The 17,396-nt window shown below is 41.7% G+C and overlaps 1 protein-coding gene across 2 annotated transcripts in view; it reads right to left on the bottom strand.

Annotated features, from left to right (window-relative positions):
* Positions 1 to 17,396, bottom strand: part of LOC149204295 (uncharacterized) — a 453,795-nt gene that overhangs the window by 100,957 nt on the left and 335,442 nt on the right. For both annotated transcript variants that reach the window (XM_089394680.1, XM_089394679.1), the window contains exon 8: positions 16,815 to 16,917. In XM_089394680.1, the coding sequence (XP_089250806.1) occupies positions 16,815 to 16,917 (103 nt within the window). The remainder of the gene's footprint in view (positions 1 to 16,814; positions 16,918 to 17,396) is intronic.

The following is a 17,396-nucleotide window of genomic DNA, read 5'->3' as shown; positions in this document are numbered from 1 at the left end:
TTCTACATCATGGAGCCATCTTCTTTCATAACTTCTTTGTAGGGCTTCGACCATCTTTCTCATCACTTTCCTTCAACGAAACATAGTGTTGAACCAATTAATGCTAGTCATGTCATCCTTCTTTTCATCGGAAAGTGACCTTCTTTATCATCATCTGGCTATTCTTCATATTGCTACCTCTTCCAAGTCATGTTCCTTTCAGAATCATCCATCCAATTTTATGTGTACTAGTGTGTACTAGTTGTAGGTGAATTTCTACAACTTTTTGTTGGTAGCCTTATTCCAATCCAACCAAATGCTTGATTTCAAAAATCAAAAAGTGAACTTCAAAAATAGAATTACCTCTTTATGATGGCCCTTCGTCATAACATTTGCTTCTGCAACATCAACATATTTTTGTATACTATACGAATCCATCTCCAAGACATTTATTACCAAGGTACTCCTACTTCATCATACTTATCAGGATCTTCATAACTTCTTCAAGGAGATGCCATAACCGATCCTTTTTAACATCAGATGTTGATTATCCATATCATCTATGTAGTTGTATTTTCACTAACTTTTCTTTCAACTTCTTCACATACTGCTTCCTTGGAATCTCTATACATAGATCCTTTTGCATAAAAACAATTGTTGCCCATCTTCTCATATTCTTCAGGAGGTCATATAATGTTGATTCTATCATGTCATCATGTACAAGAGTTCAACATATATTGTATTTATGCCTTCATGTATCATCCATAAGAAAGAGTTCTTCTTCAATCAAGCTCATGAGATAGAGCATTTCAATCATTTTCATCTGTAACAAAGTGAAAACATGACTTTTCCTATCTATCAAAAAGTTACCAAATTTATGCATACCTCTTCCTTCATGTGGTCATCTAGACTTCCTTTAGAAGTTTCTTTTCCCTTGCTTGAAGATGGAAAAACACTTCAACTAAATTATCACGTTGCACATTTATGTCATCATACCTTCATTCTTCCAAGCTATGGATCCCACACTAGGTGGAATGTAGACTATCTATGTATGACTTGCTTCTTTAAGTAGAGGTGAACCTTTCCAATAAAGATTCTAATGGAGGATCTTGATGATCCTTTCTTGCAAATGCTTCTTTCTGACGATGATGAGGTGTAATGAGTTCTTATCTTCCAATCTTGCTAGATGACATGCTTCAACCATGCAAACTGCTACTTTTGTTATCCTTTTATGTTTCTAATGTGATGCCATCTCAATACTGCTACAATGCATCCTATCATCACTGCTTTCTTGAAAATGAACTTAATGTATGAGAGACCTTTAATAGTAGAGGTCTTTCACTTCTTCCTTCTTTGTTTTCTTCTCTTCCAGTTTTTTTATTTCTTCGGTCACATGGGCTTCACTTCATTCTTTCCGTTTCTTGTGTCCCTTCTTGAGTTTAGGACAATTCCTCTTGTAATGCCCTTATTCATTGCATTCATAACATTGAATTTTAAACATGTCAACTTTATTTTGAAATTTCTATTGAGGCTCAAATTTTCCAAACCTTCCTTTCTTCCTCGACATAGCTACAAATGCTTGAGACTACTCATTAGATTCAACGTCATCCTCTGCTCTTAATCATGATTCTTCAATTTTGCATAATGCCCATAAGTCATTGAACGGTGTGGCTTCCTTCTTTACATAGATGCTTGATACAAAGTTTCCCCATTCCTCCAGTAGTGCATTGAGTACACTACTAGTCATCTCTGGATCTGACATTGTTTCTCCTAGCTCTTGTAGTTGATCTTTAATTTGAGATATCTTGATAAGATATGAAGCTACTCCTTCTTCCTTTACCACTTTCATTTTGTATAATTCAGTTCTTAAAGATATAATTTCTCCAGCTGTGCTCACAAAGTACATATCTACCGACTTGTCATAGATTTCTTTTGATGACTTCAATTTTTCTACAATGGGAAAGAGAGAATCCTTGATAGATTCAATGAGGATTCTTTCAGCCCTTATTTCTCCTTTTATATATTTCAATAATGCTTGAACCTAATCTTGAGGAGGCTTGGTGATGGAGCCCATAACATAATCAAGAATTTCATTTTTTGTGAGAATCAAATCTATTCTCTTCTTCCATGCAAGGTAGTTTGATGTCCCAACAAGTTTATTGTTCTCCTTGCAGAAAGTAGTCATTTGATTTGTAGATTGAGACATGAATATAAAGTACTTACTTGACAAATGAAGATGCCTCCTTGATGATGATGTCTTCCACTAGAGTGTGAGCTTTAGAATGAGGGAGGGATGATCTTCCTTCTTCAAAATGACAATGCTTCTTCTTCAAGATGCTTGAGGTGTGATATTTTATTCAATATGAGGGAGATCACTTTGATTCCTTTGATGATGATGAAGTGTTCTTCTTGCTTCCTTTGGATGATGATTTAGAATGTGGGAGGCTTCCGAAGATGCTTCAAATGAGTAGAGTCCTTCCTTCTTTGAGATGGAGTTAAGGTCTTTGAGGTCTCTTTTCTTCTTCCAAGAGTTCTTCCTTCAAGATGATAAGGTCTTTGTGATGTGATGACTAGATCTGTTTGATGCTCTTCCTCTTGTATTTGGCCCTTATGTATCATTTTGTCAATTGAGTGATCTTCAAGTTGCCTTTCCTTGTCACCTTAGCTCTGATATCATGTTGAGAAATCTAGGGCAAGTAGATTAGGTGTGATTTTTCTTTACTTTGATAACTGCTTGTGATGTTCCTTATTTCAACTTGTAGTATTTTTAATTAACTTCTTCGTCTTTTGATTATTATAGTGATCTTATCATCAAACAACTACCAAAACATGAAGATCAATAAAACAAATTGACACAAGATGTAGGTTGCTAGCCAAGGCCAAAACCTCTCCTAGAGAGGAAAACCCACAAAAATATTTTCTCTTCTTATAGAATCTTCAAATGACGAATAACCTGATGAGGCCGACTTCTTCGTTGCCAGGTTGACTTGGCCTTGGAGGGGTATTTTGATACTTTATGACTCGAAATCAATTCTTTGACTAATTACAAGATGCCCAATAGGGTCTATTACATATGATAATGACTCTTTTAACTTCTTGAATCTTGTGACAAAATCTAGAAGCACACAATGGTTGCTTTGACCTAGAACAATTTAACCTTGATCATGGAACCCATGCTATAAAATAACAACAAGAATTATCTTTTTCTTTTTACATCACATACATAAAATCAAGAGTACATAAAATATTATGAAGACTTAACCTAGTTACAAATTTCAACAAATATAATGAGTTTGAAAGCCTTAAAATTCCAACAATTTTCTACCATGGTGTTAAAGATAAAATACTTATAATTGTTTTCAATGATAGCATTAAAGATAAAATACCATGACTCAGAAAAACCTTAAAATTTTGATAATTTTTCAACCATGGAATTAAAACCAAATTTCATGACTATAGAAAACCTTAAGTTTTCAACATATTTCAACTATAGCATTATGGAAAAATTATGACTAAAAAAACTTTAAAAATGAGCACCTAAATGAAAGTCATTATACCAAGATTATTTTTTTTAAATGTTAAAAGTATAACTATTTTAAAATCTTAGCATAACACAACTTGACACATTGCAACAAAAATTTAAAAATCGACCATCAAATTGACATGTAGTGTAGGCAAACTTGACACATTGCAATGAAAACTTAAAAATCAACCATGAAAATGACACATTGTGGTGGTGGACTTGATCCATTATAACAAAAAATTTAAAATCAACTATCTAATTTACACATAATGGGGTCGAGTTGCTAGTCAAGGATTGACACGAATGCTATAGGAAAAAAATAAATAAAACAAAATGATAAATAAATCTATAATTAAATAAAACTAAAAAATACAAACCCCGAGGGGGTGGAAAACTTGAGGACTTCGGGGGATGATCTTGGCCTCCTAGTTTCTCCATGAGGATTACATGCAGATGGACTGCGTGGCAAGGTACGCTAGAGCAGGCTTGTGTGAAACATACCATCCTCGCTCGAGTGAATTTACGTAGAGGTAGGTGGGAGAGGGAAGTTTTATGAAGCTCGATGGGTATGGCAGTGATATTTCGGCAATCACAATTTGGGGTGAGCGACGTAGAGCGGCGACTCGCTGATGCGAATTGGTGGGAGATAAGGCAAATTTCCATCCCTTGGACTGTGATATCTCGGTGCAACACGACATCTTTTTTAATATGCTTTTTAATATGCTCTTGTTCTCAGTGTGGCGCCCTCCTGACCGAGTGAGCCTGTGAAGCCCAACCAGCCAACGACTTTCCTCAAGAGAACTGCAAAAGTTGTGTTTTGTGGCAGGTTTTATTGTAGGGTTCAATCCTGGTTGTGCTGGTGGAGTTGAATAGTGGTTTAGGAAGGAATTGGGGAAGCTCGTACCTCAATTACTTAATGTGGTTTTTGTCTTGTGGCTCCAGCTGGTTTCCTGGCTTACGGGCACCGTGGTGCGTGGTATAGGGTAGGTCTCCATTAGCGATAGAGTTTGTTGGGAGTGGTGTATTCTGTGCAGGCTAAACCAGTTCAGGGTGGTTTGAACTATGCGTGAGAAACTATGCGTGAGAGAGGCTTGGTAGTGCAAAGCACCAGACTCGTGGTTAATTGCCTGTTATCATTGTGGCGGAGTGTTAAATTGGTAGATTTGGTGAGCAACAAGGAGTTGTTGGAGGATAAGGAGAGGAGTGCTAACGTCAGAACAATTAAATGGGTGTTGTAGAGGAGTGGGCGCATGGCAATGTGGAGAAGTACCAGGTTGGTGTTGATTTGTGGTAGTATCGGATGTGCTCTAGCCATAAAAATTGGTGGAGAGACTAAAGAACATGAGATCTCCAAAATGGTTTGGGCATATTCTAACCGGTTTGGGAGATATTAAAATAATTAATATTTTTAATGGAATTCCTAAGTCTAAACTTAGGAAAAATAAAATATTAATTGGTATTAATATAAAACTGGGTTAGAAGGTTCCAAAAGACATGGATCAAGCCAAATCTAATCTTAGCCATTGATTAGAGATATAATCTTGGCCGTTGAAGGACCAATAGGAAAAGTATAAGAGGAGGCTTGAGGGTCAGTTGGAGAACACACCAGAGTGATCAGTCATTCATTTTGCTAGAGCAAGGTTGCTAAGAAAAACTGAATTAGTGATCAGCAGCGAGGGGCAGTGAGTACTAGGCAGAAAGCCAGAGACAGTACTGAGAGACCAGCACACACGCAGGGACAGCGAGAGCAGCAGCTAGTTCAGGCCATGCAGAGCCCAGTAGAGGCAGCGCAGAGGCTAGAGGGACTGCGTCATCCACGCAGAGGCTACTGGAGTGATGCAGAGGGTCCCAGAGGCTGCGCAATGCCTCAGAGGGCTGATGCAGAGGGTCCTGGGGCTGACGCAGAGGCCAGAAGGGTCAGTGTTGAGCTTCAGTTGTGCTGGAGAGGGTTTCGTGGGACAGGTTTTCTGAATACCTGTTTCCAAATATACAGGTATTGCTATCGTGTATTTTTCTCTATCGAGTGAGTCGGTTATGCACCCAGTTGTACTCAGAAAGATTGCATAATAATATAACCCTCAGAATAGCTGCACTAGTTTTCTCGCATTGGGTTTTTCCGGGGACATTTATCCAAAAATAATGGTGTCACTTGTGTGTTTGTTTTCTTTCAGCTAATGATCTGTAGATGTTGTGACCGTATTGTGTTTATTTCGATATTTAAATGTTTTAAATCACTTGTTCAGAATTTACAAGTAGAAGAAATAAACCAGTAGAATACAGATTAATTTTCTAACAGATAGACTTAGAAAATTCAACATGGTATCAGAGCGTGGTTGCAGATCACAGGAGAGCTGAAGGCATTAGATGAGCAGAGCATTTGCAGCAGAATCACCTGTCCCGAGCGACAATAGTTGATCCTTATAGAAGCGATTGAGGAAGGGTTGACATAGAGGGACTGCGTCATCAGTTTGGGCCAGAGAGAGGCCAGCACAGAGGCTGAGGAGGGCAGAAACAGGCTCACGCAGAGCCACGTAGAGGCCAGGAGCACTGACGCAGTTGGCTGAGGGAGCTATTTTGTCGGTGCTGGGATTGCATAGGGCCAAGAGGCTCAATCCTTCAGTTGCTGAGGCGAAGGAAGTTGTGGCCAGTTTGCAGGAGCGAAGCTGGTGGGGTATTGTGGGCAGAACAGTACCTAACAAGACAAGACCAAGGTAGAGGAAGTTGTTGCTGAGGCGGATTTCTAGCCAAGGAGTCTGGATCAGTGTTCCAGTCGCATAGATCACTGGAGAGGGGCAACTTGACGGTTGGCAGAAAGATTTCCAGGAGGGAAATTGGAACTCAAAGGGAGTCCAGAGAACTTCCAGATAGGAAGTAGAGAGACTCAACAGGAGTCGAATCGAGAACTTCCAAGTGGGAAGTAGAGAGACTTAGCAGGTGTCAAACCGAGAACTTCCAGGCAGTAAGTAGAGAGACTCGGAGGAGTCGACAGAAGAGTAGCGAGATGGTCGTGAATGGGCTCAGAAATCAGGACAGGCTAGACGGAGCATCCAACTTTGTTGTCTGGAAGGCCAGAATCTTGTCCATTCTAGACAAAGATCATATCAAGCGCTTCGCCTTGAGAGTGATGGCTATCCCAGTTGACTCAGTAGCTAATGAAAGGTACGAGAAGGCAATGGCTAAGGAAAAGTGTATCATCCTTGATGGGGTCAAGGATCATGTGGTTCCACATATTGCCGAGAAGGAAACGACAAAGGAGATGTGGGACACTTTGAATACATTGTACCAGCATACTTCCGCGCAGAGGAATATGCTCCTGGAGAATCAGCTAAGGTCATACCAGATGCAGAAGGGAGAGCAAATAGATGTCTTCCTCGGTTGGTTGAAGGAGATCCATGATCAACTGACTTCCATAGGGGCCACGCCGGATTAGGAATTGATGGTAAGGACCGCACTTAACACAGTCTCTGAGGATTAGGAGACATTTGTCTAGAGCATACTCGGCAGGCGAGTCTTCCGGATTGGGAAGAACTGTGGGTGGCTCTTCGTCAAGAAGAGATCAGACGGCTAACCAAGTCGGGGAGTAGCAGCAAAGGGCTCAGGATCAAGAAGGAGGAAGAGGATGCGGCTCTAGCATCTGCGGGAAAGCAGGAGAAGAGGAAGAAGAAGGACCTCTCCAAGGCCAAGTACTTCCATTGTGGGAACTGGGTCACTATGCGAACCAGTGTTCGAGGAAGAAGAGTAAGGGAGAGGCTTCTAACTCGAAGGTAGCACCAGTAAGGGCGGAGAAAGAAGTCGAGGAAGATGACGATTGTGCCATGAATGCTCATGTGCCACTTGAGAAGAAGTGGGGAGACATTGAGCTGTAGTCAGGAGGACTACAGGCGATGAGGGGCAGGATCCTTGAGGTACCCAACCTATTGGATTACACCTTGCTACGGGAGCCCCAAAGAGGAGTAGCAAGACTAGCAGATGTCGGTAGAGAGTCTAGAGACGGATGCAGATGAAGCGACAGAGAGTGCTACAGTGCAGGAGTCCTCGGGCAGCGCGAGGCTAGCAAGTTGCAACAGTGCGAGAGGCATGGAGAGTGTTGCAACGGTGCAGGATGGCACAGAGAGGTTTGCAGCGGTGCAAGATGCAGGGAGTTGTTGCAGCAACATAGAGGTCAGTAAAGGGAGCATTGGTTAGCGACAAAGGGAGATTCAACATCGGGAGTGTTTCTAGCCTGACAGGGATGTCAGAAGATGGGTGGATCAGTTACTTACTTCTCAGTAACTGAGTTGCAGTGCAGTAGCACGATGCAGCATGATGAGAGTGGGATGCAGTGCAAATGCAGTGTTGGGAGGATGGACGAGCAGCAGCATGGATGCAGAGGGAGCTGTCGTACGGATGCAACAGTGGCAGTGGCAGGGCCATGGGTGGCAGTACAGGATGCAACAGTGCAGAGGATGTTGGGCGGGGAGGCCTAGCATCAGCACAGGTACCGGTGTTGGATAATCAGAGTAATGCTCAGTGAGGAGTATTACTAGAGCCCAGTCCTCGCTAGGAGGGAGTGTTGATTTGTGGTAGCACTGGATGTGCTCTAGCAATGAAAATTGGTGGCGAGGCTAAAGCACATGAGATCTCCAAGACCCATAAATGGTTTGGGCAGATTCTAACCAGTTTGGGAGATATTAAAATAATTAATATTTTTTATGGAGTTCCTAGGTCTAAACTTAGGAAAAATAAAATACTAATGGGTATTAATATAAAACTGGGTTAGAATGTTCCAAAAGATTAGTGCCTTGTCCTTTGGGAGAGATGGAGTCAAGGAGAATTTGTAATTTGGAATAGATTCACATGGTCAAGGAGGCCTTGAAAACAACTTCGCATGGCATTAGGGCATGAGAGAAGCAACTTCAATGTCTTTACACTTCGATTTGCAATATTTGATGACCTATCAAGATAAAGTTTGACATAAATTATCTCTAGGAACATTCACTCATTCATACATGACCCATGACATGATGCAACACTATAAAAGATCAAATTCCCAAAATTTCGCATAAGAAAAGCAATAACTTTCAGCCCATTATAGAGAAAATCCCAGCAACATGCATGTGACAAAAGTAAATAACAAGAATAACATTAAAGAGCACTTACATCTAAGAAAGAGTATATCCAATCATCAAGATATGCCAATAGAGAAGCTCCAAGACAAAATGAAAGATATCCAAACATCAAAATTCATCCATTCATCCAAACTTGTCCTCCAAGAAGGATAACGAAATTCTCACGAGAGGAGATAACCCAATCCAAGTGATGATGATCAAAATGAATCACCTCACTTCTATTTATACTCTCTCTAATGAATTCGTTTTAGCTAAATTGGCCTAATTGAGCCCCTAAAATAAAATAATGTGCATAATAACAATACTTTTGGTGATAAGCCCACCAAATAGCTCAACAATACATGAATACACCTCTCAAGAGGGCCAAATGATCAATAAAGTGAGTTGTTGGGCATTTGAGGAGGCCTAATGAAGTCCAAAGGGTGCCATGATGTAGAAATGGACTCCCAACATAGTGGACAAGGGGTTGGCCCCTTGTTTTCCAAGCAAGAACCTGTGGTGCTCCTAAGTGGATGTGGGGGCACAATGACATCCTCATGGGTCTCCAAGTGGATAGAAAATGCCTGAAGACCATTTGTAAGGGCTAGCATGGTAATGTAAGCCCTCCCTCTGCAACAGGTTACATCCTCTAGACCCTGAAACATTTGCCAAGTGTATGGTGCAAGTATGGAGTGGGTTGGGTATGGTGAACTAGGTGCATCATCTTCATCCAAAAAGGTGGAACATGAGCAATCAATGATCTGCGTTGGGGATCCATGAAGTGATATCTGTTATGGCAGAGGTCCATGGCTCTCAACGCTCACCCTACGAGTCCAACAAAAACAGATAAGAAGAGGCTTGAGGGTCATTTGGAAAACACACCGAGAGATCAAGAGATCGAATTTCTAAAGTGAGAAGTTCTCAGGAGGAATTTCTTGTTGATTTGGGGTAGCATTGGATGTGCTCTAGCCATGAAATTTGGTGGAGAGGTTAGGGCACATGAGATCTCCAATACCTAAAAAGGGTATGGACAGATTCTAAACAGTTTGGAAGATATTAAAATAATTAATATTTTTAATGGAGTCCCTAAGTCTAAACTTAGGGAAATTAAAATATTAATGTGAATTAATATAAAACTGCGTTAGAATGGTCCAAAGGACATGGATCAAGCGAGATCTAATCTTAGCCTTCGATTAGGGACTTAATCTCGGTCGTTGATTTGTCAACGAGAAAAGTATAAGAGGAGGCTCGAGGGTCACTTGGAGAATACACCAGAGTGATCAGTCATTCTATTCTCTAGAGCAGGGTTTGCTAAGAGAGATAGAATTAGTGATCAGTTGCAACGAGAGGCAGTGAGTACGAGGCTGAAAGGCATGAACAGTGTAGAGAGACCAGTGCAGAAGCAAAGAGAGGCAAACACAGAGCCAGAGGGAGCCACGCAGAGGCAGCAGAGACTGCACAGAGCCAGAAGGGCCTGTGTCATCAACGTAGAGGCTACAGGAGTGACGTAGAGAACCAGAGACGCTGCGCAGAGCATCAGTGGGCTGACGCTAAGCTTCAAAATCCAGATTGTGCTGGAGAGGGATTTCGTGGAGCAGGCTTTCCGAATACTTGTTTCCGAAGAGAGGTATTGTTGCCAGATTGTTTATCTTTGTTGGATTAGCCAGTTTGGCAGATAGTGTACACAGAAAAGAACTGCTTAATAATAAAACCCTCAGATAGCTGCACCAATTTTCCTGCATTGGGTTTTTTCGAGGACATTAGTCCAAAAATAACGGTGTCATTTGTGTGCTTGTTTCTGTTTCCTTCAATTGAGGATCTGTAATGTGTTGAGCATGCACTTGTATTTATTTTCAGTATTTAGATGGTAAACAACTTGTTAATTACCAAAACAAGTAGGTAGGAATAAATCAGTAAAGTGCATGGAGGGTTTCCAACAGATAGACTTAGAAATTCCAACATGGTATCAGAGCGTGGTTGCAGATCACAGGAGAACTGAGGACATCAGCAGAGCAGAGCAATAGCAACAAAAAACAGTTGTCTCAAGTGACAAAAGTTATTCCTAGTAGCAAAGTAGCAAGGAAGGGGTGACGCAGTGCCTACGTCATCAAGTTCGAGCGAAGAAGAGGTTGCGCAGAGGCTGAAGGAGGCAAAGATAGGCTCACGCAAAGCCACGCAGAGGCTAGGAGGGCTGACACAGTTGCCTGAGGGAGCTACTTTAGCGGTGTTAGGACTGCGTAGAGCCTTGAAGCTCTCACCTTCAGGTTTCTGGGGTTTAGGAGGTTGTGGGTAAGTTGCAGAATGGAGCTGGTGGGGTACAGTAGTCAGAACAGTACCTAATAGGGCAAGGCCAAGGACAACGGAGTTGCTACCGAGGGTTTCTAGCAGAGAAATCCGGATCTGTGGTGCAATTACACAAACGATCAGAGTAGGGGGCATCTCGATGTCGACAGAAGAGTTTCCAGGAGGGAAATCAAGGCTCAAAGGGAGTCACATCGAGAACTTCCAGGAGGGAAGTAGAAGAGCAGCATGGCACTACACGAAGTAAGAGACCAGGACAGACTGGATGGAGCCTCAAACTTCGCAGTCTAGAAGGCCAGAATCTTATCCGTACTTGACAGAAATCGTGTCAATCACTTTGCCTTGATGACGATAGCGATCCCAGTTGACCCAACTGATAAAGACAAATGCGAGGAGGCAATGGCGAGGGCCAAGAGCATCATCCTCGATGGGGTCAAGGACCATGTAGTACCACACATTGTCGAGAAGGAAAAGGCAAATGAGATGTGGGAGACCCTAAAGAAATTGTACCAGCGTACTTTCGTGCAGAGAAGGATGTTACTAAAAAATCAGTTGCAGTCATACCAGATGAAGAAGGGAGAATCGATCGACACCTTCCTTGGTCGACTGAATGAGATCCGGGATCAACTGACTTCCATAGGGGCCATGCCAGATCAAGAATTGATGGTGAGAACAACCCTGAACGCAGTCTCAGAAGACTAGGAGGTATTTGTCCAGAGTATACTGGGCAGAGCGACCCTTCCACATTGGGAGGAAATGTGGGCAGCTCTTCACCAAGACGAGATCATAAGGCTAAGCAAGGCGGGAAGCAACGACAAGGGGATCAGAGTCAAGAAGGAGGAGGAGGATGTTGCCCTAGCATCTGAGGGAAAGCAGGAGAAACAGAAGAAGAAGGACCTCTCCAAGGTCAAATGCTTCCACTGTGGGGAGCTAGGTCATGATGCGACCTAGTGTCCAAGGAAGAAGAACAAGGGAGAGGCCTCCGAGACCAAGGTAGTGCCAGCAAGGGCAGAAAAGGAAGTGGGGATAGACGATGACTGTGCCATGAGTGCACACACGCCACTTTAGCGGAAGTGGGGAGACATCAAGCTGTAGTCAGACAGACTACAGGCGATGAGGGGCGGGATCCTCTAAGTACCCAGCCTCTTGGATTAGACCATGCTACGGGAGCCCTGAAGAGAAGTAGCAGGATTGGCGGATGTGGGTAAAAACGGATGGGGATGAAGTGGCAAAGAGAGCTACAGTGCAGAATTCACAAAATAGCGCAAGGCTAGCAGGTTGCAACAGTGTGAGAGGCACGGGAGTGTTGCACCAGTGCAGGATGGCACAGAGAGGTGTGCAACGGTGCGAGATGCAGGGAGCTGTTGCAGCAACGTAGAGGTTAGAGAGGGAGCACTTGTCAGCGGCAGAGGGAGCTTCAGCATCAGGAGTACACTAGCCTGACAGAGAGGTTAGAGTTGGGAGATCAATTACTTACTTCTCAGTAACTGAGTTGCGGTGCAGCAATTAGCAGTGGTAGTGCTATGGGCAGCACAATGCAGCATGATGAGAGGAGATGCAGTGCAGACGCAGCAGTGGCAGTGGCAGGGCCATGGGCAGCAGCACAAGTGCAGAGGGAGTTGTCGTACAAATGCATCAATGGCAGTGGCAGAGCTATGGGCAGCAGTACAGGATGCAGCAGTGCAAAGGATGTTGGGCAGCAGGCCTAGCCTCAGCATAGGGACCGATGCCAGATGATCAGGGTAATATTCAATGAGGAGTGTTGCCAGAGCACAGTCCTCGCTAATAGGGAGTGTTGATTTGGGCTAGCATCGGATGTGCTCTAGCCACGAAATTTGGTTGAGAGGTTAGGGCACATGAGATCTCCAATACCCAGAAAGGGTTGGGCAGATTCTAAACAGTTTGGGAGACATTAAAATAGTTAATATTTTTAATGGAGTTCCTAGGTCTAAACTTAGGGAAATTAAAATATCAATGTGAATTAATATAAAACTGTGTTAGAAATAGAATGGTCCAAAAGACATGGATCAAGCCAGATCTAATCTTAGTTGTGGATTAGGGACTTAATCTCGGCCGTTCATTTGTCAACGAGAAAAGTATAAGAGGAGGCTTGACGGTCGCTTGGAGAATACACCAGAGTAATCAGTCATTCTATTCTCTAGAGCGGGGTTTGCTAAGAGAGATAGAATTAGTGATCAGTTGCAGTGAGGGGCAATGAGTACGAGGCAAAGAGGCAGGGATAGTGCCGAGAGACCAGTGCAGAAGCAATGAGAGGCAGACGCATAGCCAGAGGGAGCCATGCAGAGGCAACAGAGACTGCGTAGAGCCAGAAGGGCCTGCGTCATCCACGCAGAGGCTGCAGGAGTGACGCAGAGAGCCAGAGAGGTTGTGCAGAGCCTCAGTAGGCTGACACAGAGGGTTTCAGGCTGACGCAAAGGCCAACAAGGTTGACATTGAGCTTCAGATTGTGCTAGAGGGATTTTGTGGAGCAGGATTTCCGAATACCTGTTTCCGAAGTGAGGTATTACTGCCAGATTGTTTATCTTTGTCAGGTTAGCCAGTTTGGCACCCAGTGTACTCAGAAAAGAACTGCTTAATAATAAAACCCTCAGATAGTTGCACCGATTTTCCCGCATTGGGTTTTTTCGGGGACATTAGTCCAAAATAACGGTGTCATTTGTGTGCTTGTTTCTGTTTCCTTCGGTTGATGATCTGTAATGTGTTGAGCATGCACTTGTATTTATTTTCAGTATTTTAGTATATACATGGTAAATAACTTGTTAATTAACAGAACAAGTGGGTAGGAATAAATCAGTAAAGTGCATGGAGGATTTCTAACGGATAGACTTAGAAATTCCAACAGTCCTGATCGAGGAGATTTCTTGCAGTTGAGGGGCAAGGATAGCATCTGGAGAGAGATTTTCTCAGCTGGGGAATCATCAACAAAGAGAGGCAAAGAGTGATCCGCAACCCAAGCGTAGAGGTTGATGCAGGACCATGAACGGCCACACAGAGGCAACGCAGAGGGTGAGAAAGAGTCCGAGATTTTGCTGGGCAGGGTCAGTTTCCGAAGCCGGGAGCCGGGGTGTGAGACCAGGAGGTTGAGAGCAGTGACTTTGGGCAGCAAATCGATCAGCATGCTGGGTGTTGCAGTGCCTAGAGGGGTTGATACAGGAATTGCGTGAGGACTGCACAGAGGCAGTGTAGGGCCTGCTAGAGGCAGTGTAGGGTCTGCCAGAGGCACTTCATCCAGTATCCGGCCCAACCGGGATTTTCTCAATGATTCTGTGAGGTAATCTCACAAATATTTCTGCCAGTATTTCTCTCTGTAACTGAATAACCTGAGAGGTATTCAAAGATGTATTCAAAATTTGCTACTGCTTAATAATAATAAACCCTCAAATTTGTTGCACCGGTTTTCCTGCATTGGTTTTTCCGGGGACTTTTGTCCAAAAAATAACGGTGTCAATTGTGTTGTATTTTCCTTCTTTCTCAGTATCTTGTTCCTGCATAATATTTAATTAACTGAAGGTTGCAGTGTATGTATTACAATATTTTTCGTAGGAAGCTGCAAGTAATTTGTTTAAAGGAATTTAACAAATAGGAGTAATATCATTAGTTGCTGCAGTAGGGATTCCAGTTTAGGAATTTTCACAAACATGGCTCACACAAGGCTGAGGCAAGTTCGCGCAGATTGGTTCGCTAAGGTCCGAAATTGCAGGGTCCGAAACTCGCACGTGTGTTCTAGGGTTTTGGTCCTTGACCGTAGGCATGACACATGCAGTTTTCGGTCACAACCATAGGAATGCAAGTCTTTGCATGCGGTTGAAGGTTTCAGCCGAACGCACATCACTCTCTCGGTGTGGTTGGGACCTAGGATTTGATTTTCCAGTTGACAACAGATTTCGCTCATTGACCACAGGGTTCAACAATTGGCCGCAGACAGTGACAGCTGATTACAGACTCCTGAATCAGGGTTTTGACTATTAGCATTGTTGGGTTCATTTCATGAATATTGTTTAGTTGATGTTGCTGGATAGTTGTATGGATGAAGATATGGATCATTGTGCTCTCATTTGTTGAATCATTCAATGACAATCTAATAAGAAGAAGAATTTGAAAGGGTTTTTTCCCCATAGTGGGTTTTTCCCTAGTCTCCGACCAATCCTGGTCTCTCTATGTGTCAATGCTTTTCTTCTATTTTTCCTTTATGTTATGTTGCATTGATGATGATATTGTTCTTTCTATATAGTTGCATATGTTGTTGAATAATGATGTAAAACTGAATAATCTTATGATGCTATAGGATGAATTTAATATGGAAATAATGAAATGCAATTATCAAAGCAAAGAACAATATTGCCCTATGAAAAATTAACAAGGTAACCCTAGATCCCTTCACATGACAGATCAGTCCACCTTCACATGCCCTAAAGGATCCTCTTCTTGTACCTTCACTCCTTGTTCAATCTGCAAACAAAAAGCTAAAGAAAAATGTGAGCTGCTTGTCCACCAAAGGAGGTCAAAATCATTCATTTATATAGCCTTCTCATGTGGCTTTTCAAGCCTACCCAAGGCCGAATTTAATCTGGCAGCCGACTTGATCTTTTGGAGTATCTAGATACTTCTTAAATACAAAAATAATATTTTTCTTCTTTGATACATGTGCCCATAAGGGTCTTTTACAATGTAACAATGACCTTTGACTCATGACAAACCCTATAAGCATACAATGGATGCTTTGACCTATTGACCATAGACCCAAGCATGAAACCCATGCTTTATAAATAATTTTCTTTTACAATTTTCTTTCTTCTTTTGATCAATACATAGAGATTACATCATTACATGAGTCAAATGATAATTATGAAGACTGAAACTAGTTACATTCTCCAACACAAAGTTCTCCGAAACTGGTGTGGATTTCGCTTGAAATACTTGTGCTCAATAGCACTCCAACCCTTGCGCTGAAAAGCTCTAAGAGAGGTCCGATTCTGAAGTGTGATAGTCAAAAGATAGCTGGAAATCCCTCCCTTTTTGCCTTATATACGCCTGGCCCATGTGTACCCCTTGGTGGCCCCCACTTTCCACTAATTTGCACTCTTTCTCTAAGGGGTGTGTATTGCTTCGTTTTGCTTGTGTGGAACCCATCTACCCACTTTTCCTAAATCCGAAATGCCAAAATTGTCTCCAATGCCAAAATCACAATATTGTTCTACACTTCAGCAATTTATGGAATAGGGAATATCACAGCACTTTCTTCATGGATCTCAACTTCTTGATGATAAGCCTAGCAGCTAGCTTTAAGCATGAATTTCAAGCAACTTTAATGCAGTGTTACTAATTTCATCAATGACTACTTTTACAAAATGTTCTTAAAATTGAATTTCACCAACAGGTTAAACTTAAGAAAGGCATTAAACAAAATTAGAGCTACAGATCTAACCTTATTATACTGGTTAAAATCACATAGAGTAATAGTAAATATGTTTTACTAAAAAAAATTATAATAAAACATATTTTTGAACTGCTAATATCAAGAATCAAAATATTCTCTGTTATACTAAATTCATGTGAAATTCTTGATCCTTTAAACTTTACCCAGTTTGCAGTTTAACGGAGTGCCCATCATAACTCACAGGGAGGCACTGATTTTCTATCATAAACCTTTCATAGATTTTCATCTTGAATAAAGGATAAACAAATTTATTTGAGGCATATATCCAAAAAATGAGTACTTTTTTCATATTCCTTTCTCTCTTCTAACTTGGAAGGTAGTTACAGGGATGGACAGACATGTACATGTTTATGCCCATGCATATATAAATGGAGAAGAATATATATTTTTCCAACTGTAAGCATCTAACATATCTATCATAGTGCCATCTATTACAATCAAGATATGAGTGAATGATCTTTAGTACCTTTGAAAGCATAGCTCCGCCTTGAGAGTACTTTTGAAGCATAAAGCTGTAAGACCTTTTGCAAAATTGCGACCAAACCGGGCTTATCACCATCAGATGTTGCCTGCAGAGATTTAACATATGCTGCAGTTGACTACAACTATTGTCTTAATTTACATAATTGACATGAGAAATCATCATTTAATCAATGAAGCACCTTAATGAATTGAGCTCTATAAAGTTTTTTTTTCTTCATAGTGATACAGAATCTGCACGACCCTCATAATAATAATAACTGAAAAAAGATCGATTCTAAATCTGTGTGTCATGCAATCTGATGTAAAGAATGGAGTAATATATTGAAATATTAACATCCTCTGAGATCAGTTGATCTATTCAACCCTTTACCACACATTTATTACAGCATGATGCCTGAAGGCTGAAACTTATTATGGTATTAATTACTACCAAGTATGACTTGCTGCATTACTACATTGTTTTGAATCAGCTTACATCATAATGATTTTATTTCCTCGGTTGCTATTTCTATTAAAAAGAAATATTGAAAAGGTAGAATTATCTACCTCCATATGAGATTATAAA

This window comes from Pinus tabuliformis, chromosome 1_2 (assembly GCF_031772625.1).
Source record: "Pinus tabuliformis cultivar Carrire ecotype Pingquan chromosome 1_2, CPIR1, whole genome shotgun sequence".
NCBI classification, from domain to species: domain Eukaryota; kingdom Viridiplantae; phylum Streptophyta; class Pinopsida; order Pinales; family Pinaceae; genus Pinus; species Pinus tabuliformis.
The sequence above is the reverse complement of the archived record's forward strand: the minus strand, read 5'-3'. Positions and strand labels throughout refer to the sequence as shown.